Genomic DNA, 22,394 nt, shown 5'->3' with positions numbered 1-22,394 from the left:
TCTATTGGACAGGGATTACGCGCAAAAAAATGGCGTCTTTAATTTGGCGGAACTCAAAGCGGTTCTGGTCTGTCAAACTTTTCCCTTGTACAGAGAAACCTCTGTTATCAATGTTCAGCTTACGACTACCAACTTGTTTAAAAAATACTTCATAGACTAAAGCTTTGTTTCATATATATCAGAATGTTCTTTGGGCATAGGACGCAGGCTTTCTTGTCTCAATAAAGTTCAAATAAAACTCACCCACTTTAGCAAGATAAAAAAGAGTAAAAATCAATGCAGTTTACTCTGAAGTTTACCATAAAGATAAGATTTGATACATTTAAGCAACAGTAGTCGTCACAGTTTCTTGGGGGGGGGGCGCAAGAGGGTTGAGAAAAGTTTCTTTTTTGCCACAAAATGTTTATGATCTTCAAAGGAGTAGAATGCAGATGTCCTTTTGCAGTTATCCATGGTCTTCAATACGGTACTTTAAGTTAAATCAAATTCGTTATTTCTTTATTTTATTTTTTTTCAGTTTTTTCTACGTAGTGACGAATTGCTTCCATAGTACCTATTAAGCAACTTGGTTAGTAGACTATTTCCATAAAACATGAAACACAGCTTTTTAAACCTTAGTAAAAAGAAGTTTACGCATGATACACTTTACATTTACGGTTTTTCTGAACAATTCATCACGTATTTCGTTTCTACGAGGATAATTTCTCTCCAAAGTTAGGCTATTGAAAATACGAATAAACTTAACGTTTGTACCGAGCCATAAAATGTGGAGATGAAACAACCTTAGCTAAAATTTGGAGTAACGAGCAATACGATCCATTTGGAGAAAAAAAAACTTTGATAGATAGTCTAGTCTATAAAGTATCTGATTTTATTCAAACATGCGAAAGTAATAATTAAAAAAAGTGGCTTAACCCAAAACATGCACAAAATTTCAAGCAAAAACGAAAGAACTTCTGGACTAACCTTTGACACTTAACTGGTAGGTAAAGTTAATTGATCCATGCTCATTGAAAACAGTACAAGTATAATTTCCGGAGTCAGATTCAATCAAATCCGACATCTTCAAATGCCATTTGGATGTGATAGCAGTGGCTAGTTGGCGAATTATGTTGCCGCCATCTTTTGTCCAGGTTATCTGCGGCTTTGGATCTCCTGAAATGAGATCATTCTTTCTATAAAACAAAATAATGAAAATAAATTCTTAATGTACCAAGGACATCAAAATAAAAACAATATTTGCCCCTCCCCCCTGAGCCTCTCTTAGGTCTATACATACCTGAAAAACACAACTTTCTACGATTTTTCTTTGGTTGTTTCAAAATTATGTAATTTTTAGGGCAGTATTACATTTATGCCAGTGTTGCCGCATTGATCCGTGAAAAACATAAGCAAAGCCAAATCCGTTTTGCTTATTTGACAACACTTTGTTTCGAAACAATTCAAACAGTAATCTTTCGATTGCTGAGACAACTTCAAAGGAAAGTAACACCTTCTTCAGCTGTTTCGTGCCATAAGTTTATACCTCATTATTCGGCGGTGTTTCGCTCATGTTTCGTTTTTAAATTTGACGTCCGCTCAAACTGAAAGCTCCTTAACTGCAAATGGAGACATTTTTCATCAAAAATTGTAATCCTGACTTTTCTTATTTTTGAGAATTAAATGGTTGCGTAAATTTTGACATTACCAATTCAGGAAATCAGATTTCATTGTCGCTTGCCTTAGTACTTCAAGCTTTTTAGAGAGCTAGCAAATGCATCCAAAGATGGTTCTTTTATGAAAGTGATAAAGAACAAAATTGAATAACGTCCATATTTAAATAGAGAGGAGGATGGCTCATACAAGAATTATTTGAATGGTAGATCATATGAAAATAAGAGGAATGGAAAGAAAGCGGAGAAAGCATTAAAATGTGAATTGAGGAGGTGTGAGGTGGAGTCCATGGACAAAATTGCTGAAGATCTTGAAGATGCAGCCAGAGGGCATAATAGTAAAATATTGTACTGGTATGTTAATAAATTGAGAGGGAATAGTCGATCTGAACCTGTACCAGTTAAAGATAGAAACGGGGTCGCAATTAATAGTGATAAGGGAAGAGTTAAAGAGAGATGGGCAGAACATTTTGAGAATTGCCATACCGTGATGGAGTTACAGGAAGAGATATAGAAAAGAATGAAAAAGTTTGTAACACTTTGGCTGTGAAGGAACAGGACGATTTGTTTTGTGAGGAAGAATTAGTGACAGTACTGAAAGGATTAAAAAATAATAAGTCCCCAGGTGCTGATAGTATGGTGGATGAGTTTTTTTTTCAATGTGGTGGCTATGATGTTAGAGATAAGTTACTAAAGATTATGAACATAATTTTTTTTTAATAAGCGGAAGTACCTAGAAATTTTAGGAAAACTTTAATTAAACCCCTCTATAAGAGAGGTGATAAGAGTGACTGTGGTAATGATGGAGGCATTAGCCTGGTTTCTGTAGGAAGCAAATTACTTAGCATGATGATACTTTTTTTTACTTAGAGATGCTGTAGATAAAGTTTTAAGAGAAGAATAATGTAGTTTTAGGCAGGGTAGAGGATGTGCCAGCCAACATTTTACTCTTAGATTAATAATTGAGAAGTGCCTGACCCATCAAACGCCTGCAGTCCTCAGTTTTATCAATCAAGAGCAAGTGTTTACTTCAGCTGATAGGACAGCATTATCGAAGGTCTTATACTTCTAGGGTATATCAGATAAATCAAACAGTTCGTGGTAACGAACTGAAAGTAAGGAGCGACGCGGCTCGATAGTAACCGAAACTCTAAAAAACGGAATTTTGATATCAGTAGATACATCAAAAGAGTCGGCTTGTTATGCTGATTCCAAAATACAAGGTTCACTAAATTTAGTGTTATTAATCAAAACCTATGAGCCTAAGGAAATTTGCCTGATTTTCAAAAAAGAGGGGAAACACCCCCTAAAAGTCAAGAGATCTTAATGAAAATCACATCATCAGATTCAGCGTATCCGGGAACCCTATTGTAAAAGTTTCAAGCTCCCATCTGCAAAAATGTGGAATTTTGTATTTTTTGCCAGAAGAAAGATTACGGACGCGTATTTACTTGTTTGTTTGTTTTTCCTGGGGTGATCGCATCGAACCACTAGTCCGAGAATATCGCAAAGGGGCTCATTTGAACGGAAATTAAAAGTTCTAGTGCCCTATTAAGTCACCAAAAAGATTGGAGGGCAACTCAGAGCCCCCTTTTTTCCTGAAAATCGTCCGATCAAAATTTTTATGTTGCCATTTTGTTCAGCATAATTGAAAGGCCCAATAATTATGCCTTTGGAGATAGCATGGCCCTCCACAGCCCTGGGGAAAGGTCTTTAAGTTATAAAATTTGTCCAGTGTTTACGTGTAGTATTTCTTATTGGGAAATATGCATACGTTTTTCGGGTGGGAGAGAGCGTGTGCGAATTTTCTGCTTGGGGTTTTCAACGGGAGAATTTTCCATGGAGAGGGAAGTTTCCGGGGATGAATTTTCCAGGGAAAAATTTAAACAAAGGGAATTTGCCAGAATTCCTAGACGAATTTCGTTTTATTAGTCTTACTTTCTCTTTGCCGACTCAATTTTTTCCGTGGAGACGTTAAGGGTAATTGTCCGAGGGGTGACGATTTTTACCGGGTTGGAGCTATCTAGAGTATCTTGCCGTCGGGGGGGGGGGGCTTTTCACGGCCGAAATTCTCCGTGGGAAATTTTTCAACGGAACAATTTTTCCAGAGGAAATTTTCTGCGGGGGCAACTTTCTACTAGGGGGCGGGGTATTTACGGGAAAGCTTTTCCACAGAGGATGGGATTTCCGGCATGATTTTAAAAAACAATCTTTCCAAGCAAAAGTGCGCTAAGAAAAAATTTTCACCAAACAATTTTTCGGAGGGAATTTTCAACCAGAATGAAATTGTCTGGGAAGAATTTTCGGCACTTATTTAGAATCCGGTAGTCACTCAAGAAAGACCACATCGAGAAAGACCGAGATGTTACATGAAAAACAGGTTTTCTCTGGCTTGTGAGGTGTTGCTGACTCCGTGACAAAGATTTAAACTTTAGTTTTTTGGGGTTTAGGGGGACTAAAAGGTACCTAGGTTGGGTTAGGTTACGTATTTAATGTATGCTATGCTTTACCCCCCCCCCCTAATGTGCAAATATAGAGCCCAAATTTCTTTCTAAACTATTATATTTTCATCATATTTTGTTTTATTTCTTCAGCATTAATGAAACTACACTTCTCGCGTGACCACCCGATTCTATATAAGTACCAAATTTTCCTAGTGTGTGTGTGTGTGTGGGGGGGGGGTATTTTACGTGAGAATAACTTTCCATGGAGGGATGTTCCGTGGGGAGAAGGAATTTTTCACGGAGGGAGAGCCTGATTTCCCGACACTATAATAAAACCTTCAGAAATTAAGTAAAAAAAAACAAGTTTTTCCTACTGAAAGTAAGAAGCAACATCAAAACTTAAAACGAACAGAAATTATTTCGTATATGAGGTCGATTTCCCCTCCTCAATGCCTCACTCTTTACGCTAAAGTTTGACTTTTTGTCCCAATTCTTTAAGAACGACTCCTGAAACACAAAAGCCGTTTAATTAGAACAATAAGCTTTTTTAAAAGTTCTAAAAAAAAAACTTTAGCGTAAAGAGAGGTATTGATGAGGGGGCAGTCCCCCTCATATACGAAATTATGTTTTATTCGTTTTAAAATTTGATGTTGCTCCTTACTTTCAGTTGAACATTTTTTTTATTCAATGCATTAAAGCGACTAGTGCAATGTACGAGAATAACGTTGCTGCGGTTTAAGTTAGGAAATTGGGTTAGTAACTGTTTTCGTATTAAATCAGGAGTTGAGTCAGGTTGCGCTCTATCCCCATTTATGTAGATTATTTTGTCAGACTTCGTCCTAAGGTCTAAGGAGCACGGCAAAGGCAATGGGAGAACACAGAATCGAATGGGGAACTAAGACTTTCCTTGACTTAGATTATGCTGATTATTTAAGCATCCTAGATGGAATTCAATCAAAATGACTGAATTTTTAGAGGTTTTGCGAGTTCAGGGTGCGAGAATAGGTTTTAAAATTTATGTTAATTCGAATAAGTCGCGAAGACTAGGGATAAGCTAAGGTGAAAATGTGATGTTGCGGAACAAAACCAGAGCCATTTTTATCTGGATAATTTTATGCTCTTTTTATGGTTAAAGTCGTGTTTGTGACAATTGACCCCATCCCCCTGATGACTCCGTATATAGCACGCACTGAGCTATAAACGAAACTAATATAAAATGAAAAATGGTGCCATTGGATTCCTTACTGTATGCTCATTTTCGACATAATAGTCATTACCCTGAAAACGCACCCTCCCCCCTTATAGACCCATATATAGCCCTAATAATATATTTGTTTGTTTTTCTATCCATTGTTGGATCCGTTATGAAAAACGGTTACTCTGCGTAGACTTTAGATATCCACTTTAGACTAAGTGATAGTGTTTAGTATTAGATAAAGCACTAATATAAATTAGTTAAAAATGAGAATGATAATAAAAGGAAACAGGATTAAGAAAATAAAAATTGCATTGCCTTAGTATTTATTCATTTTTTGATTGCCCGTATATCCTAAGGCAATATACGGGACCATAAGGGTTAAGGGGATGAATTGTCACAAACGCGACTTTAACCATAAGATAGAGCATAAAAGTAGCAATCTGAAACTGCCTCTCCTTTTGTTTTAGCATCTCTCCTTCTAGAGAGCCGCTATTCTGAAAATTTACCATTTTCTGTCAAATTAAACCAAAAAACTGGAAAAAATAATTTAATACAAGCTGCCTAAATTGGCTAGCCTATATTCCAGATCAGTGCCGAAATGCAGATTAATTTCTGTTAATCTTCTTTACTTTTTCCCGATAATCCCTATTCAAGCATTAAACACAACTAATAAAATCGAGAAATATGATCAAAGACGAGATTTACTTGTATTAGTTGAAAAATCGATCTTGTTTGAAGAAAACAGTTTAGGAGACTAAACATTAGTACATTAAAACAATATGAGCAATCGTGAGCAATCGAATTCGAAATTTATTTCAAATCAAACTACCTAGGCGTAGGCTACCTTCAAAATAAATATTCATGAGAAGCGCTTCTAAGACTGTTCCTAGTCCTCCAATGTAAATATTGTGGGCGCTCTAGTTCTGATTTGAAAAAAAAATGTTTAAAATAAACAAATTTCGGAAAAGCAGAGTAAATTTATTTTTGTTACTAATACATTATAATTGGATAGTACCTACAAATTTGTAAAGACAAGAATATAAAAATCACGGTACTGATGCATAATAACGACACTTCTATATACTAATGAGAGACAAAACCCGCCATACGGGTTATTTTCAGGAGACCGCTATTGAGAAATGGAATGCAAAGCGTAGTTTTCATTGCGCTTACGATATTTAAATAGTTGTTTTTGGGGTTTAGGGGGGGGGAACCTAGGTTAGGTTACGTATTCAATATATATGCTAGGCTTTACCCCCCCCCCTCCAATGTGCAAATATATATGGCCCAAATTTGTTTCTAAACTATTATATATACATCCTATTTTATTTCATTAGCATTAACCAAAGTTGCCTTCTTTAGAAGTGTCGTTATAATGCACCAGTACCAAAATCGCAATAAGCAAGGATGAAATTAGTATAATTCTACAAAGCCGGAGTAAAACTTAGCGAATAAATTTTAGACTTTGACTTTATTTGCCTTAGTTGAAAGTCAGGAGTTGTTGCAACACCCGTCTGAGAAAAAACAACAGTGACACTGTAATATGGCGTGTCCATCCACATACTAAAGCCGAAAATAAACCTTGGCTTGGCATCTGAGTTGGGTTGTAAAATTCAAACCCTCTTCGTTTATACGGCTCAGAGTAATTAAAAAAAAGTCCCAATTAGAAATCTCTAAAAATTATTACACAGACGGGGGTAATAGAACTGAAAATCTTGAATTGAAACGCGTCAAATACATCGAATTCGGAAACTACCATTTTCAATTCATATATATATATATATATATATATATATATATATATATATATATATATATATATATATATATATATATATATATATATATATATATATATATATATATATATATATATATATACCAATGGAAAAGGGTATTGCATCAAATTGCATTTGATGTTTGTAAATTTGAAAGCAATTTGGAGAGAATAAAATTCTACATTAAAGGAAAGTATTTTAAGAAATACTGAGTGGCTACTGTCAGATATTAAAAAAAAAGTTCGTTAGAACAATTCATTTGAACATTAAGGACACCCTAGACAGTCAATCATTTTGATCAAAAGGTTCCGTCAATCAATTGATTAAAGCATGATTGACCATCTAGGAATCTGTTTGGTGCTTGAGTCAAGCTCTGGCGGTGATTGATAGAAAGTTTGAACGACTGAATCGGTTCCTAGACGGCCAAACATGCTTTAATCAATTGATTGACGGAAGCTTTTTATCAAAATGACTGACCCGTCTAGGGTGTCCTTTAGAGAAATATCAAGAACATGTGCTTGTTCAAAGAAAATCTTCGCTCGTCAGTTTAAGGTTGTTGTTCTAATCATAGTATAGTGAAGATGCCGTTGTTAATTCATTGCCACATTGGATTCCTAAAGTCTTTGTGTACATGGCCTCTTTTCTGGCTTTCAATAAACGTTATCTTATCTTAAACTGCCAGTTATCCACGTAGTTATTAACAGCCATGCATAGAAACCAAATCTTTGGGGGATCAAAAAATTTTTATGACGAGTCTAGTAGCCTGTTAAAAAAAGGGGGTTGGTTTTTATTGAGCGTCATAGCCGAGAAATTTGGTTCGGAGGAAGATGGTTGACCACGTTTTTTTTTTTTTTTTTTTTTTTTTTTTTTTTTTTTTTTTGCTGTTTCAAAACCCGACAGTTCATTTTGTGCAATTTTCACATTTGGGGGTGTCAATCTCAAACCCTCCCCCTGTGCAGCCTTGCATTCAGATGTCCATATTTACTTTTTTTCAAAATGAGTCTACGAGGTTCTCTCTTCGGGTCTTATTCGAGGATTTCTTTTAACACATCTACAAATCCCAGATTGGACACACTCTTTCGTCTTTTGACCTACCCCACAAAGGAAAATTCCTTGGCCCCCTATGCCTGTGTTTACTGTATGCCTGTGTTAATCTGTGTTTACTTAATTAAACCTTGTGTTAAAAGAGAGCATATGTTTTTCTAGGATATCCTCAATCTAAAAATGAAAGGACGCATCTCATGCATGGTTGCCACCACAGTCAGTTCCAAAAGTGCTACAATTGCCCTAATTTGCCTGCTACACAGCGATTTTTAGTGTCACAGTCAAAAAACTGTCTATGATAGTATTAAAATGGTAATAAAATAGAACTTTCGTGCTACAGCTAGCAACCCTGATTTCACCTTTTCATAATTTTCCTTCAGTGCGAAAATAAAGTGTTTGAGCTTTGTACGATAATAATTTTTGTTCAAAGATTTAAATTAGAAAATTTTTACAAATTACAGTATGTAGCTACCTAATGGAGCTTAAACACAAATGTTTGAAAATATTATGTTAGGAAGTCTTTGAGCTAGAGCTACTGAAGTATTTTTGCCCCAATCATATATGGCCGGACAATACTTTATATGGAGTAAACACCTTTCAGGAAATAATACTGGCAAATTACGACCCAATGGGAAATTTTCCTATTTCGAAATAGGTTTGAACTTAATTCAAACCTTTTTCGAAGGAAAAAAAATACTTATATTTCGTTTAAGGTACGACAATAAAAATGTGCAGTCTTTAATTTGGGTGTGATCCATAATACCGCTGAGCACAAATATTGACTATTAAAATCAGGCAGTGTGATATCTGTATAATATAATACATCCAAATAAGTACAATTTATCTAAATAGCATATAATATAAAAAACTCCAAAATTAAAAGTAACAGGACAAAATGCGCTGAATTCTCAAAGTTTAATGGGCCTATCACGTCTTTTCGGAATATCAGACTATCTTAATTATATGTTTTAGATGGGTTTTTTTCTCAAGTTGTTTTCACAAATATTTTTCCAACTCGTAAAAAAACCCAAGAAAATGCAAATAAACAAATTTTGATGCGTTTTTAAAGTTCTTGTGTACCAGCCCCCCCCCCCCAAAAAAAAAAGAATCCTGGACAAAGCCCTGAGTAGAACACTTGGTCACAATGTCAAAATAAAATCTATACTCTTTGATTTTCTTGAAAAAACTAGTTGTTTGCTTTTTTGACACTGTGAGAACTGTTACAAAAAAAAAAAAAAAAAAAAAAAAAAACTGGCTACAAAAAAGAATCTGAAACAAATATCAGCGTGAACTTCCAAGGTAGAAAACGGCTTACAATTTTTCAAACAAAATCAGAATTTTACACGCTGACCCGATTGGATGACTATGCGTGGACTGACCCTAAAAAACTAAAAAAATAGGGAGGATTATCCCTAATGTATAAACTCCAACCCCTGAACAAAAAAATTGCTTTTATGGGATGATTTTTTAATATCCAAAACGTGGGGTCTAATAGATATTATTACTATCGGACCCATCCCCAGGAGCAACTCCCTTGTCCTCCCTGCCCAAGTATATAGTTTTCGCCAATGTCTGCATAATGTCAAAGAAGAAGACTACGACCTTTTTATTTTTTACACATACGTAGGGCAAAAGTGACCCCTGGTCACAGCCAATTACTTTCCTTTCCGTGGAACGAGTTTGTAATATATAACATTGTTTCATCTTATTACTTACTAGCCATACAACTTTTTGAAATACTGCCAAATTTGTGAAGGCCAATAAGCTTGAGGATGTTAGTTTCATTAGTAAACTCTCTTTTTAATACACCCAAAGAAGAGGTTGACAACATTTTTTACTCTGGAACATATTATAAATTATTTTAATTGACTCTGAAAGAGCTCATTTGTTGGATAATAGCATTAAAACTTACCTTGAGCTGGACAATTAAAATGAACATAATTTCCTGCAGGCAAGACATTCAAAATCTTGCTTTTCATTTTAGCAATATTTCTGAAAGTTGGCGGAGTTCCAAAATGTTTCCCGTTCGTTGCCTCTAATGCGTCTTCTTCTTCATAGTCCGCATCGCTGACATATCCTAGGTCTGTTAATGCTTCTGGGTGTGAAGAAACTGAAAGGGATGATAGCTTCTTGTGTTTCCCTGAAAATTCAATTAATTAATATTTCTACATATTTTACTTTTAAATTTTACTGAAGGTAATTGAAGACAAGATGGTAATGACTTTTAGCATTTACTGCCAGATTTATATGACACAGGTTCTTTATATTTCACTATCCCATCTCAAACCAGAAACTTACCAATTTGAGATTCAAAAACTAGAAGTAATAAGCTAGCCAGATAAAATAATTGGTAGCTGCATCAGAGAATAATCTGCAACAAATATACCAAGCTAATTGATTAGTGCATACACTGGTGGATCCAGGGGGCGGGGGGACTCTGGCCCCCCCGGATTTTTTATACCGCCCTCTTTTCCTGTTTTTTTTTCTTTTTTTACTTTTTTTTAGTATAAATTTGTAAATTTGGTCAATTATTGGCATCTCTGTCACACCCCCCCCCAATATTTTGCTCATTGGCGCCCTTGTCACATTGGGCCTCCCCCAAGATTTTGCTCTATATTCGCCCCTAAGAGCATATAAACCAAAAGAGAAAAAAATAAGATGTCAAAGACACATTTAAGTAAATCATGATATCTATACACTACGGGGGCGGGGACACAGTCTTCATATTCAACCTTCGTCCAATATCCATGCGAAACTTCCAAATATCTATCAATTGATATTGGTTGTGAGAATACATTTTTTCTTCTTTTTTTTATGTCGAACCCAGCTCCTCTCACAAATTTCTTCTTTTTTTTCTCGGTTAAAAGGAAGCTTCTCTTCCCATTGAACATTGGTCGAACGTGCCCACTAAAACTTCCAAAAATCTATCAATAAATGTTTGGTTGTGACAATGCTTTTTTTGTATCGGACCCACCACCTCTCACATATCTCTCTTTATCCATACTTTTTCCCCGTGAAAATGAAATTCGGATCATCCATTTCAAAAATTTATTTGATCCTAACAAAAAAAAAAACTCAAAAGAATAAATTGTGTGAATGAAAGAAGAGACAAAATGCAATCCCAAAATATACATGTGCTTTCAAAAATCATAATCTTAGTCCTATTTTATAAATCCTTTTACTTTAAGGATTATAAAAAAAAAAATAGAAGAAAATGAACAGACACCTTGCAGGCGCTGTCGGAAAACGTTTGGCAGATACCTGCCAATAGGCAATGTTTATTTCTTTTTCTTCATCTTTCATGTGCTTTTAATGATAGCTACAGACCAGTCCTTGGTTCGAAATGTTTAGATCTTTTGAATATTGCCAGGGTCAAATTGCGTAGAACAAGCATATCTGCCAGTTCATTTTCACCAGGGAACCACCTTGGCATTTTGCTGTCAACGTGACACTGATGTTAGATAATGAAAACAAGCAAAGCTATTGTTCATGTCGATTCTGTCAATGAAGAAATGTTTTCTTTCTGTTCCTTTTTCTATGATACTTTTACGTTGTGTTCTATTTTGTATATCCTTTTACAACGATATCAAGTGGCAAACTGGACGATAATTTCATCAACGCAGGGTCAGGGACGTTCCTGTCCCTATTGCTCAAAAACATAACAATCCAATTTAAAATGGGATTTTCAGTAAATAGGCTACAAAAATTGATTTCTGCTTCCATCCCGCTAAGAAGATGATTGACATTTGGCCCTCTCCAATATAGAATTTAAATGTTGTCTAAGAAAACCCTTTAAAACTTTCGGGTATAATTTTTAACATACACTGCAATAAAAACCTCGCCAGTAAAAGTCATTTCAAACAGTTCGTGGTAACGAACTGTAGGTAAGGAGCGATCCGGCTCAATGGTAACCGAAACTCTAGAAAAAGGATACCAATTTGATACCAATAGATACATAAAAAGAATCAGATTTTAATGCTGATTTCAAATATATAACTTTCATCAAGTTTAGTCCTACATATCAAAAGTTACGCGCCTGGGAAAATTTGGCTTATTTTCGAAAAAAAGGGGAAAGACCCCATAAAAGTTATAGAACCTTAATGAAAATCCCACCATCGTATTCAGCGTATCAGAGAACCCTAATGTAGTAGCTTCAAGCTCCTATCTACAAAAATGTGGAATTTTACATTTTTTGCCAGAAGAACGATCACGAATGCGTGTTTATTTGTTTTTTTTTTTCTTTATCCCAGGGGTGATCATATCAACCCAGTGGTCCTAGAATATCGTGGGAGGGTTCATTGGAACGGAAATTAAAAGTTCTAGAGCCCTTCTTAAGTGACAAAAAGAAATGGAGGGCAACTAGGCCCCTTCCGACGCTCATTTTTTTCCCAAAGTCAACCGATCAAAACTTTGAGATGGCCATTTTGTTCAGCATGGTCGAAAATATGACAACTATGTCTTTTAGGATGAATTAATCCCTCAAAGCCCGCCGGGGGGGGGCTTACAGATGTGAACCTGACCCAATGTTAACATATAGTGTTGGTTATTGAGAAGAAAACAGCTGATTTCAGGGGGAATTTTTTCGGGGAGTGGGGGGTGGGGTGCCCTTCTTAAGTGACCAAAATAAATGCAGGGCAACTAGGCCCCCTCCCACGCTTATTTTTTTCCCAAAGTCACCCGATCAAAATTTTGAGATAGCCATTTTGTTCAACATGGTCGGAAATATGATAAATATGTCTTTTAGGATGACTTAATCCCCCGAAGTCCCCAGGGGAGGGCTAAAAGTTATGATCTTTACCCAATGTTAACATAAAGTATTGGTTATTGGGAAGTATACAGAAGCAACATTAGAACTTAAAACGAACAGAAATTATAACGTATGTGAGGGGGTTGTCCCCCAACTCAAAAACACGGGCTTTAAGCTAAATATTTTTTTTTTTCTTTAAAAATATCTATATATTATAATTAAAAGGCCTTTGTGATTAAGTGGTTTGTTAATCAATTTTTTTTTAACTTTTAACGTGAAGAGCGTGGTATTGACTAAGGGGAGAACCCCCTCATATACGTAATAAAAAAAAACAATAAAAAAAACAAGCGATACGGCTCAATAGTAATCGAAACTTTTAAAAACGGAATTTGATGTCAATAAATGTATCAAAAGAATATGTTTATAATGCTGATTCTAAATATATATATTTTATTAAGTTTAGTATTACTCATCAAAGGCTACGAGCCTGAGAAAATTTACCTGATTTTTTAAAGAGGGCAGAAACATCCCCTACAAGTGAAAGAATTTTAATGAAAATCACATCGTCAGATTCACCGTATCAGAAAACCCTATTACATAGGTTTCCAGCTCATATCTACAAAAATCTGAATTTTTGTATTTTTTGCCAAAAGAAAAATTTACGAATACAGAAGTTAGTTACGTAAGTTAATTTGTAAATTACGTCATAACCAAATTTAGAGACATCCATTTAGCAAAAGAAAAGCAAAATTTTTATGCAAATTTTGTTTACTTATTCAATGACGGTGAGCCAAAATAAAAGCTGGATTAACTAAAAAATAATCGGAAATTAAATAAAAAAAACAAGTTTTTTAAACTGAAAGTTAGGAGCGTCATTAAAACTTAAAACGAACAGAAATTATTGCGTATATGAAAGGGGGTTTCCCCTCCTCAAAGCTTCACTCTTTACGCTAAAGTTTGACTCTCTCACAAGTCTATTTTTTTTAAACAATAAACAACTTTAGCGTAAAGAGCGAGGCGTTGAAGAGGGGACAGCCCCTTTCATATACGGAATAATTTCTGTTCGTTTTAAGTTTTAATGTCGCTCCTTACTTTCAGTTTAAAAAACTTGTTTTTTCTTATTTATGTCTGACAGTGAAGGCACGAACCGTCGTAAGGATCGATGCCTTCTACGAGAATACGATTTTTTTTGGAAGGGATCAGAGGAAGGGTTACTTAAGGATTTGGAAACTTAATTTCAAGGATATAATATAGTTACTGAAGGATATGGTTAGTTAGTCAAAACCAAAGCAGTCAGTTTGAGAAATTTGACTTTTCACAAGCTGAAAATCGGATTTCCACCTTTGTGTCAACTAACATACTTACTCTCATTACAAATAGCATAACTTGTTCAGGCAGTGGCGTAAAAAAAAATCTTCTGACACCCGGGTGGAATTTCAATTTGTATCCCCTTTTTTGAAGATCTTTTCTCCAAAACTGTTAAACATAGAATTAACAAAAATCATTTATAGTGTACACATTATGGAAACAAAGAAACGAAAGGAAAAGAATTGTGCGTTTTAAAAAAATTGGCATGTAAAAATTTTAACGTAAATAACTAAATACGAAATAGAGTATAACCAAAATACAATATTTTTAAACATAGTAGTCCCATTCATATTATTATAAGATCAGTATTATAATAATTCTCTACGATCTTTATATGTGGTAAAGTCATTAATTATTTATTAAAAGATGTGTATTAAAAAGAAATAGCTAATTCAAGCTATTTCCCCTGTGAGTCATGTTAAAAAAAAAGGACATGGTAATAAAACAATTTTGAAAGCAACCTTTTGTGAAGATAACAGCCTGACAAGTAAACATGAAAAACAGCCTTTTTGGATCAATTTTTGTCAACCCCACAAGGAACGAGTGGCCTGAACAGTTCATGCAACACCTTCACTCTCTCAACGCCCAGTTAATTTGCCATACACAAAAAAAAAATAAAACTATAGTTGAAAGATATTAACCGAAAGTCAGAAAAAACGGGGAAGTAATTTGTTATGGGACGGAGTAATGCCCCCCCTAGACCCCAGTTTGTATCTCCAGCTGAAATTTAGTGTCTTAAAAAATCTTGTCATGAACAAAGCTAGGCCTACATAATTCAAGCACCCACAGAAACAGATCCGTTTTCATTAGTATACCTTTGCTTTTATGGTACTATTTGGCTCTTTTTCATTTTTCACCGTCATTTTCACTTGACTTGGGAAAATTGGCTAAAACTTTGCCCCACTCCCCTCGGGATTTTGACAAGATTACGCCACTACACAGATACATTACACGGAAAATAGGAAAGATAAAAACACAAAAAGTTGCAATAAACTTTTTCTTCGCTTTTTATGTTCTCGAATCGCATGTTGGTATGGTAGTTTATTTGTTCATTTTACTGCCAGTATAAACACTCGTAGGATATAATAATTCGTCGTCTGAGAGTGCGCAATGATATCAGCGAAGTTATAAACAAGCAAATATAGTTGGACTTGAAAAGAAGATAAGAAAGTCAAATCGCAGCGGAAAATTGCGAAACATTATACATAACCATAGGATAGCATATAATAAAGGTGTTTGCAATATGGCAAGACAAATACAATGTTGTCATTGTATCATATTCAAGCATATAAATATAGGTGCCCGGAAAAAGTATCCTAATGGGCTGATCTTACGTCAGTTTTTAACATGTATTTTTTTTTGTTTTTTTTTTACGCTTAAAAAGATATTACAAAACATAGCTACAATTTTTCATGTAAGACAGCGAGGAATATGATTTTATATTCATTTTATTTAAACAGTTTTTCACCAGCATGTTTTTTTTTGCATGTTACATTGTAAAAAGAAAATCACGTAATTATTGATGAGATAACAAGAAGATAAGACACAAAAAAGCAAAAAATAAAAAAGGGCGACATATCAAAAATCAACTAATAAAATTTAACTGGTATTGGAAAATTTGTTTTAACTTGTGATATGTCTGACGAAAGGAAAAGATTTCCTTAATTTAATTCTTGAAACCTTTTGCTATTTCATTCTTGCAGCAATAGCTGTAACCTAGTACAGAGCGAACCCCGCCCCATAGTAACAAGAAATTTAAAAACGTGTTTTAACAACACATTTACAGAAATTTCAATAGAGCTTGAAAACTTTCATAAACGGCATCAAAATGAAAAGTATACCATTAGAATTGTCATTGTCGAAACCCCTATACTGGAAAATTACAGCCCCCATATTGAACAACAAGGAGAATCACATTTTTGCATAGGTAGCACTGATGGACCCTCTTTTTTTTTTCTTCGCCACTGGCGGGACACAGTAACATCATAGAGATGTTTAAGGGCTCATTTGAAAGCTAATTTTTTTTTTTATATCTAATCACTTTTTGTAAATTTGACTTGGTAACACCTGGAAACACAAAACCGACCGAACAACAATGGACTAGAAAGGGAAACATCCATAAGTGGTATACAGAAAATGAAAGAATAATTCATAAAGCTCTCATAAGTCTTTTACTGGCCACGAAATTAATAACTTTTACGACACAATTTAAACTCTCTAAAAAACTAGGGAAAGCTTAGTTTTCAGAAAAACGCAAGTTTTTCACAATTCTACAAATATTGGGAAATATCACTTGACAGTATTTGAAACAGTTTTTTTTTTCAAAAATGTATAGCATAAACTGCGAAGTAGCTAAATTTTTTTTCGTTTTAAGTTTTCACCAATCTTTACTCTTTACTTTCACCAATAAAACTTTTTTTTATTCATCTTTTTTTATACGTTAAAATAGTTACCAAAGCTAATCATTTCTAGAATTTCGAAAAAACGAAGACCAGTAAATTGCCACCTTTATAAACCAAAGCTTTATTCCCTCAAAGTAAATAAGAAAAGTAAATTATTTACAAGTTTAATTATGGGTATTAATTTAGATCCTAGTTCTCCACGAGTTGAATTTAGTACCACGGTAACTCCAAATACGGCTTTAAATTCAAAAAGAGTTATGTTACTAGTCTTTGTTTTGGATTTTTTTTTTCGGCCTGGATGTAAATATTTACTTAGGATATAGAAGCCAAGTTTTAAATTTGGAACGGATATCCGTTTTCCAGCGATTTTAGTTCAGAGACGCAAAACGAGCTTACTAAGTAGCCTACCCAAAAAATGTACAGCCAATCAAATTCTTTGTTTATGATTTGCTGGGAACAAGTTCGTGCCAATTCAAGGCTTCTCTTAAAAACATGATCTTCAGTCTTAGAACTTAGAATCAAAGATTAAGTACCGGAAATGAAACTGGCCAGTCGATACATTCTGCCAAGTAGTGCATGGCATAGCGAAACTTAACCATATGTTTCTTTCCTAGCTGTCTAGCTCTTGAGCTTTTTTTTGTCTTTTCACGCTATGGTCTACCACTTCCTAGGAATTACATTTAAAAACGAAGTTTTTCAAAGATTCATAAAGAGTAAACCTAAAGTAGAAAAGAATAGCTGACATATGCCGTACGTTGCTGAAGATGATCAAACCAGTCAGTTAATCAATTTTTTCTTGTCAGGATCTGATGGATAACGAAATATTGAAAGTCGTTAATCTTCAAAACATTGCGAGAATGCAAAAACTTGAATAAATAGAAAAATCTTCAAAAAAAAAATTAGGAGGGGAAAATAACACCATTACTAGATGTGTTTAAATATGTCAAAGGCACGGATTGATTTTTTTCTTTCTCAAATTCCTTTAGCGTAACATGATTAGTTAGCCAAGACACGGGCGTAGCCATAATTCATTTTCGGTAGGTGGTAGGAAAGGGGTGTCAAACAAAAGACCGGCTATTTATACAGCCATTTAATAATCAAAAAAGTACATTTTCAAAAAAGAACATACTCCTTTAGCTTGCGAAGCAGGTATGGAAAAATATATTGGGGCAAGGGCATAAACCATAGTTCGACAGAAAAAGGCTGCATAGTACCTTTAGAATTATTTCAGCCAATATATTCAAGAATATTGTTCCACTTTTAATTATTTAAAACAAAAAAAAGACAGGGACCTCGAAGGCTTTGTTGTGAAATAATCATACATTATGGCCTTGTAGCTGAAATACATGGGAGAATAAAGCAGTAGATCCCATTATTAAACGGAGTACAGATGTTACCGTAAAAGACCGAAATCTGGTGAACGTCCGAAATTCCTTTTTTCTGTTGGATTTAGTCAGCTTTGCCAGTTAGTTTAGGTTTGATGGTGACCGGTTAGTACCTTTAACTTTCACCATCGAACCTTGCACAAGATTGACAAAGCTGACTAAATCCAAGCAGAGAAAAGGGAATGTCAGTGAATGTCAACATTCACCAGATATCGGATCTTTCATCGTAACATAGACATGCGCATATTCAGACAAGTTGAAAATTTGACCTTTTTATTAATTTGAACTTATTACGAGCTGACCAAAAACACGACCGATTACTGACATAAATGGAATTATTCATAAGAACAGTTGTCTTAATATCCTTATTATTGCAATAATAAAAAATTCAAGTGTGATTGCTACTTCGTGCGCTCTAATCTCATTGCTGGCATATGGCACATGGCATGGCGCCTGGAGAGATATCTTGCTTCGACAATTGATCAAATGACACTCGAAAATGATGGATTGAAAATGTCACAACGTGACAAGGAAATAGATTGAGAGCCTAAAGAAGGGTTCGTAAAACCTAGCCAAAGAGCAGTTGGACGTCTCCTCAAAAACATATGCTTTCTACATTGCAAAAAAAAAAAAAAAAAAAAAAAAATCTGAACTCGGGATAATACCTATTAGTCGAATAGTAGATTTTGTCCAGTAGAAAAAAAAACAATAACGACTACCAAATATTCAAGATTGAATTAAATTAATACACGATGTAGAAGGCAAGAGGTGTAGCTCTTGCCCCATGTTCCTTCCCCCATGAAAACTTCCTCCAAGGAAAGATCCTCCCACGTAAAACCCGACAGACCCGCCCCCTCCCAACTACCAGAAAAAATACCCCCTGAAAACTTCTGTATACTTCCCAATAACCAATACTATTTGTAAACATTGGGCAAAGTTCATAACTTGTAGACCTTCCCCCTGGGACTGGAGGATTAAGTCATCCTCAAAGAAATAATTATTGTATTTTTCAACCATGCTGAACAAAATGGCTATCTTAAAATTTTGATCGAGTGACTGGGGAAAAGAATGAGCGTAGGAGGGGGCCTAGTTGCCCTCCATTTTTCTTGATCACTTAAAAAGGGCACTAGAACTTTTAATTTCCATTCAAATGAGCCCTCTCGCGATATTTTAGGACCACTGTGTCTATACGATCGCCCCTGGGGAAAAAAATATCCGTGATCTTTCTTCTGGCAAAAAATACAAATTCCACATTTTTGCAGATATGACCTTGAAACTACAATAGTAGGGTTCTCTGATACGCTGTATCTGATGATGTGATTTTCATTAAAGTTCTATGACTTTTATGGGGTGTTTCCCTTCTTTTTCAAAAATAAGGCAAAGTTTCTCAGGCACGTAACTTTTGAAGGGTAAAACTAAACTTGATGAAACTCATATATTTGAAAATAAAAGCATAAAAATCTGATTCGATTGAGGTATCTATTGGTATCAAAGTTCGGTTTTTTGGAGTTTTGGTTACTAATGAGCCGGGTCGCTCCTTACTTGCTGTTCGTTACAACGAACTGTTTGATTCCTACTTCTTATATTTTTCGGAAATAGAAAAGGATCTGGACGAGGAATCTGATGATACTCCCATCAAACACATTACTAATAGGATCAGACAAGACAGAACTTTGATTACCATAGGCATTGGTGTACACAGATCCACCCCTTAGTCGGGGAGGATAAGGCATATTGGATAAATTGGGAGCGGGGGCAAAAATAAAAAAGGTACATCTTACGTTACCGTTTTCAATTATTCCAGGAGTAAGGTATCATTTGGATCCACCCCAGGAGGGAATTGCCCTATAAAGCCCCTCTCTTTTGGTGCAGATATGATTAAATTCAAAATACGGTACTAGAGTTTGTTTGTCCTCTTATGAGCATAAAATCAGTATTTTGTCACCAGGTTAGTATATTTTAGTAGTTTGACGACCAGGAAACGGTCTATATTACCGAATTAAAATATAGATAGCCCACTAAGCATTAAGCCCAACAGAGTATATAACCCGTGCCTAGGCTGGAAGCTCCGCATCGATCATGTATCCAGACACACTCGCAGGTCAAAGGGATGTCTCGCTTCTCATCTAAATATAGCAAGCGCAATGTCCTTCGTCATTTCTCAGCCTGGGAACGATTATATTTATTTGCAATATTTAGACTTCAAGTGCCATAACTAAGGTCAGAAAAAAATATTATAGATTGTTTATGGATCTAATTTTTGACATGCAAATAAATTTGAACGCGAATTTTTAGAAGCGACTCTGGATTCGAACCAGTAGCAAACAATATCAAAAGAGAGTAGTTTTGAGCTTGAAAAACAATAAAATTAGTATATAAAAAGGGGGAAAAAAGACTTGGAAGGCTCCTACAATCACACAGAACGAGGCAAGAAGGCGCACAATTTCCCTTGAAGATAATACTGAAAACGAGTGCAGCAGTAACTGCATAGCCCAAATTCAAAAACAGGGTCTACTGGCAAATATTTTCTGGGTAACATTAGTTTGAAATAGTAATTTTCGGCATATGTATGATAAACCCACTACCGCTCAAGTTTCTCATTCATTGACGCATTATAGAACCGGTTTTTTCGTTAGTTTCTTTCAGCTTAGCATGAGAGAAGACCAAGAGAAGTGATGGAAAATAGATGGAAATAGATGAAAAATATATATATGGGCTATATGTTTGCACATTAGGGTCGGGGGTGAAGTATTTGGACAGTGTGAAGTTAGAAAGCAATTCTTATTACACAATATGCAGAATAATTGTACCTAACACATTAGGCATTCAGACCCGCTATACTTTATCCCCCCCCAATTTGCAAATATATAGCCCAAATTTATTTTTAACCCTTTCTGACGAAGTGATTCCTCAATGAAACCACCTTTTCATATTTTTTTTTTGCCATAAACCATAGGTGGTTAGAATAACAAACCTTTGATCTAGCATATGCCTAGCAACGCTATCTGACATGCAAAATTTTATGGGCATCCTAATTGACACCTAGTGAGGCATAGCTCAGTAACTCGATGGGACCACATGCTGTTTTTTTAACAAAAAGTAAGAAAGTTCAATATACCTGGTAATTGTAATATCTTTAATATTGTTTTCCTGCCAATTTGTTGTTTGAGCAATAGAGTACTAGTTAGTAGCATCACAGTTTCAGAAAAAAGCCTGATAAGAAGATATTGGACATGAGAGGCTGGTCATCCCCGAAGACCACCTTGCAGCATATGCTAAAAAGTTGTTTCTTGTTTTTTTTTTGGAGCAATTTGAGCTCGAGACCACTTCACCAGCTCAACAACAACAACAAAATTAAACTCAGGCAATTTCCAAAAGACTGAGTCTAGTATCTAAAATCTCAAATTAAATTTGCTCTTTTTCAGCTAAATCGTTATGGCAGGCCGTCCTTTGCAGACACAGGATATCTCAAAGTTATTTGATGAGATACCCTCAGATCTAAAATCAGAACTTGACATGTCATGAGACGATAATGCTGATGATTGGTTGCCGGACCTTCCAGTTTAAAATGCTGAATCACTGAGCAACTTACTGGCTGGAGAGCTATCATCAAGTGACGACGAAACCGCTAATCAAATGGACGGAGTAACCACTTGAGTAACCAGCAAACGACAAGCCAGAATCAAGTAACGACAAAGATTATCTTCCCCTTCGAGTCATAGAGAAGAAGTAGAGTAAGGCATTTGAAGTCAAAGAAACCTCATAGAAAAAATGAAGAACAACGAGCTCTACTGTTGTGGTACAGTTCGTGCCAACCGTAAAGGTCTACCCAAACTCAAAGCCGAAAAAGAGCTGAGACAAGGTGATTCAGACTATGCTGTGAGGTCAGATGGAATCCACTGTTTACGCTGAAAGGACAAACGATGTATACAGCTTTATTCGACGATTCATAAAGCAGGAGAAGTGACACAGATCATTAGGAAGGACAAAGATGGATCTGTTACTCAAGTTACATGCCCAATCTTGGTCGTCGAGTACAACAAGTTCACGGGCTGCATGAATAAAGCTGATATGTTCAAGTCTCTATGCGATAGACAGGAAAAGCAGAAAGGAGTGGTACTGCATACTGTGGTACTTCATCAACATTACAGTGGTCAATGCCTTTGTCTTGGTCAGGTTGTCCACTATACCAGATGCTAACAGGATGACGTTGAAGGACTTTAGATGTCATATTGTCACTGGTTTCGTTTGAAGTTATTCGTGCACGGGTGAGAGAGGTTAGCCATCCAGAAAATCGGAAGTAATCCCAAATTCAAGCCTTAAGATCCTCAAGAAAAGAGATTGGATCAATCAAAACACTTACCTGTTCAGGGTAC

General features: G+C 35.4%; 1 protein-coding gene across 1 annotated transcript in view; it reads right to left on the bottom strand.

Annotated features, from left to right (window-relative positions):
• LOC148953107 (fibroblast growth factor receptor 4-like) overlaps positions 1-22,394 on the bottom strand; it is a 140,973-nt gene that overhangs the window by 56,276 nt on the left and 62,303 nt on the right. The window contains 2 exon segments of the mRNA XM_089087869.1: positions 967-1,155; positions 10,029-10,256. Coding sequence (XP_088943995.1) covers positions 967-1,155; positions 10,029-10,256 — 417 coding nt within the window.

The sequence above is a fragment of the Artemia sp. Qi Xiang Cuo genome, chromosome 4 (assembly GCF_049724085.1).
Source record: "Artemia sp. Qi Xiang Cuo chromosome 4, ASM4972408v1, whole genome shotgun sequence".
NCBI lineage: Eukaryota > Metazoa > Arthropoda > Branchiopoda > Anostraca > Artemiidae > Artemia > Artemia sp. Qi Xiang Cuo.
The sequence above is the reverse complement of the archived record's forward strand: the minus strand, read 5'-3'. Positions and strand labels throughout refer to the sequence as shown.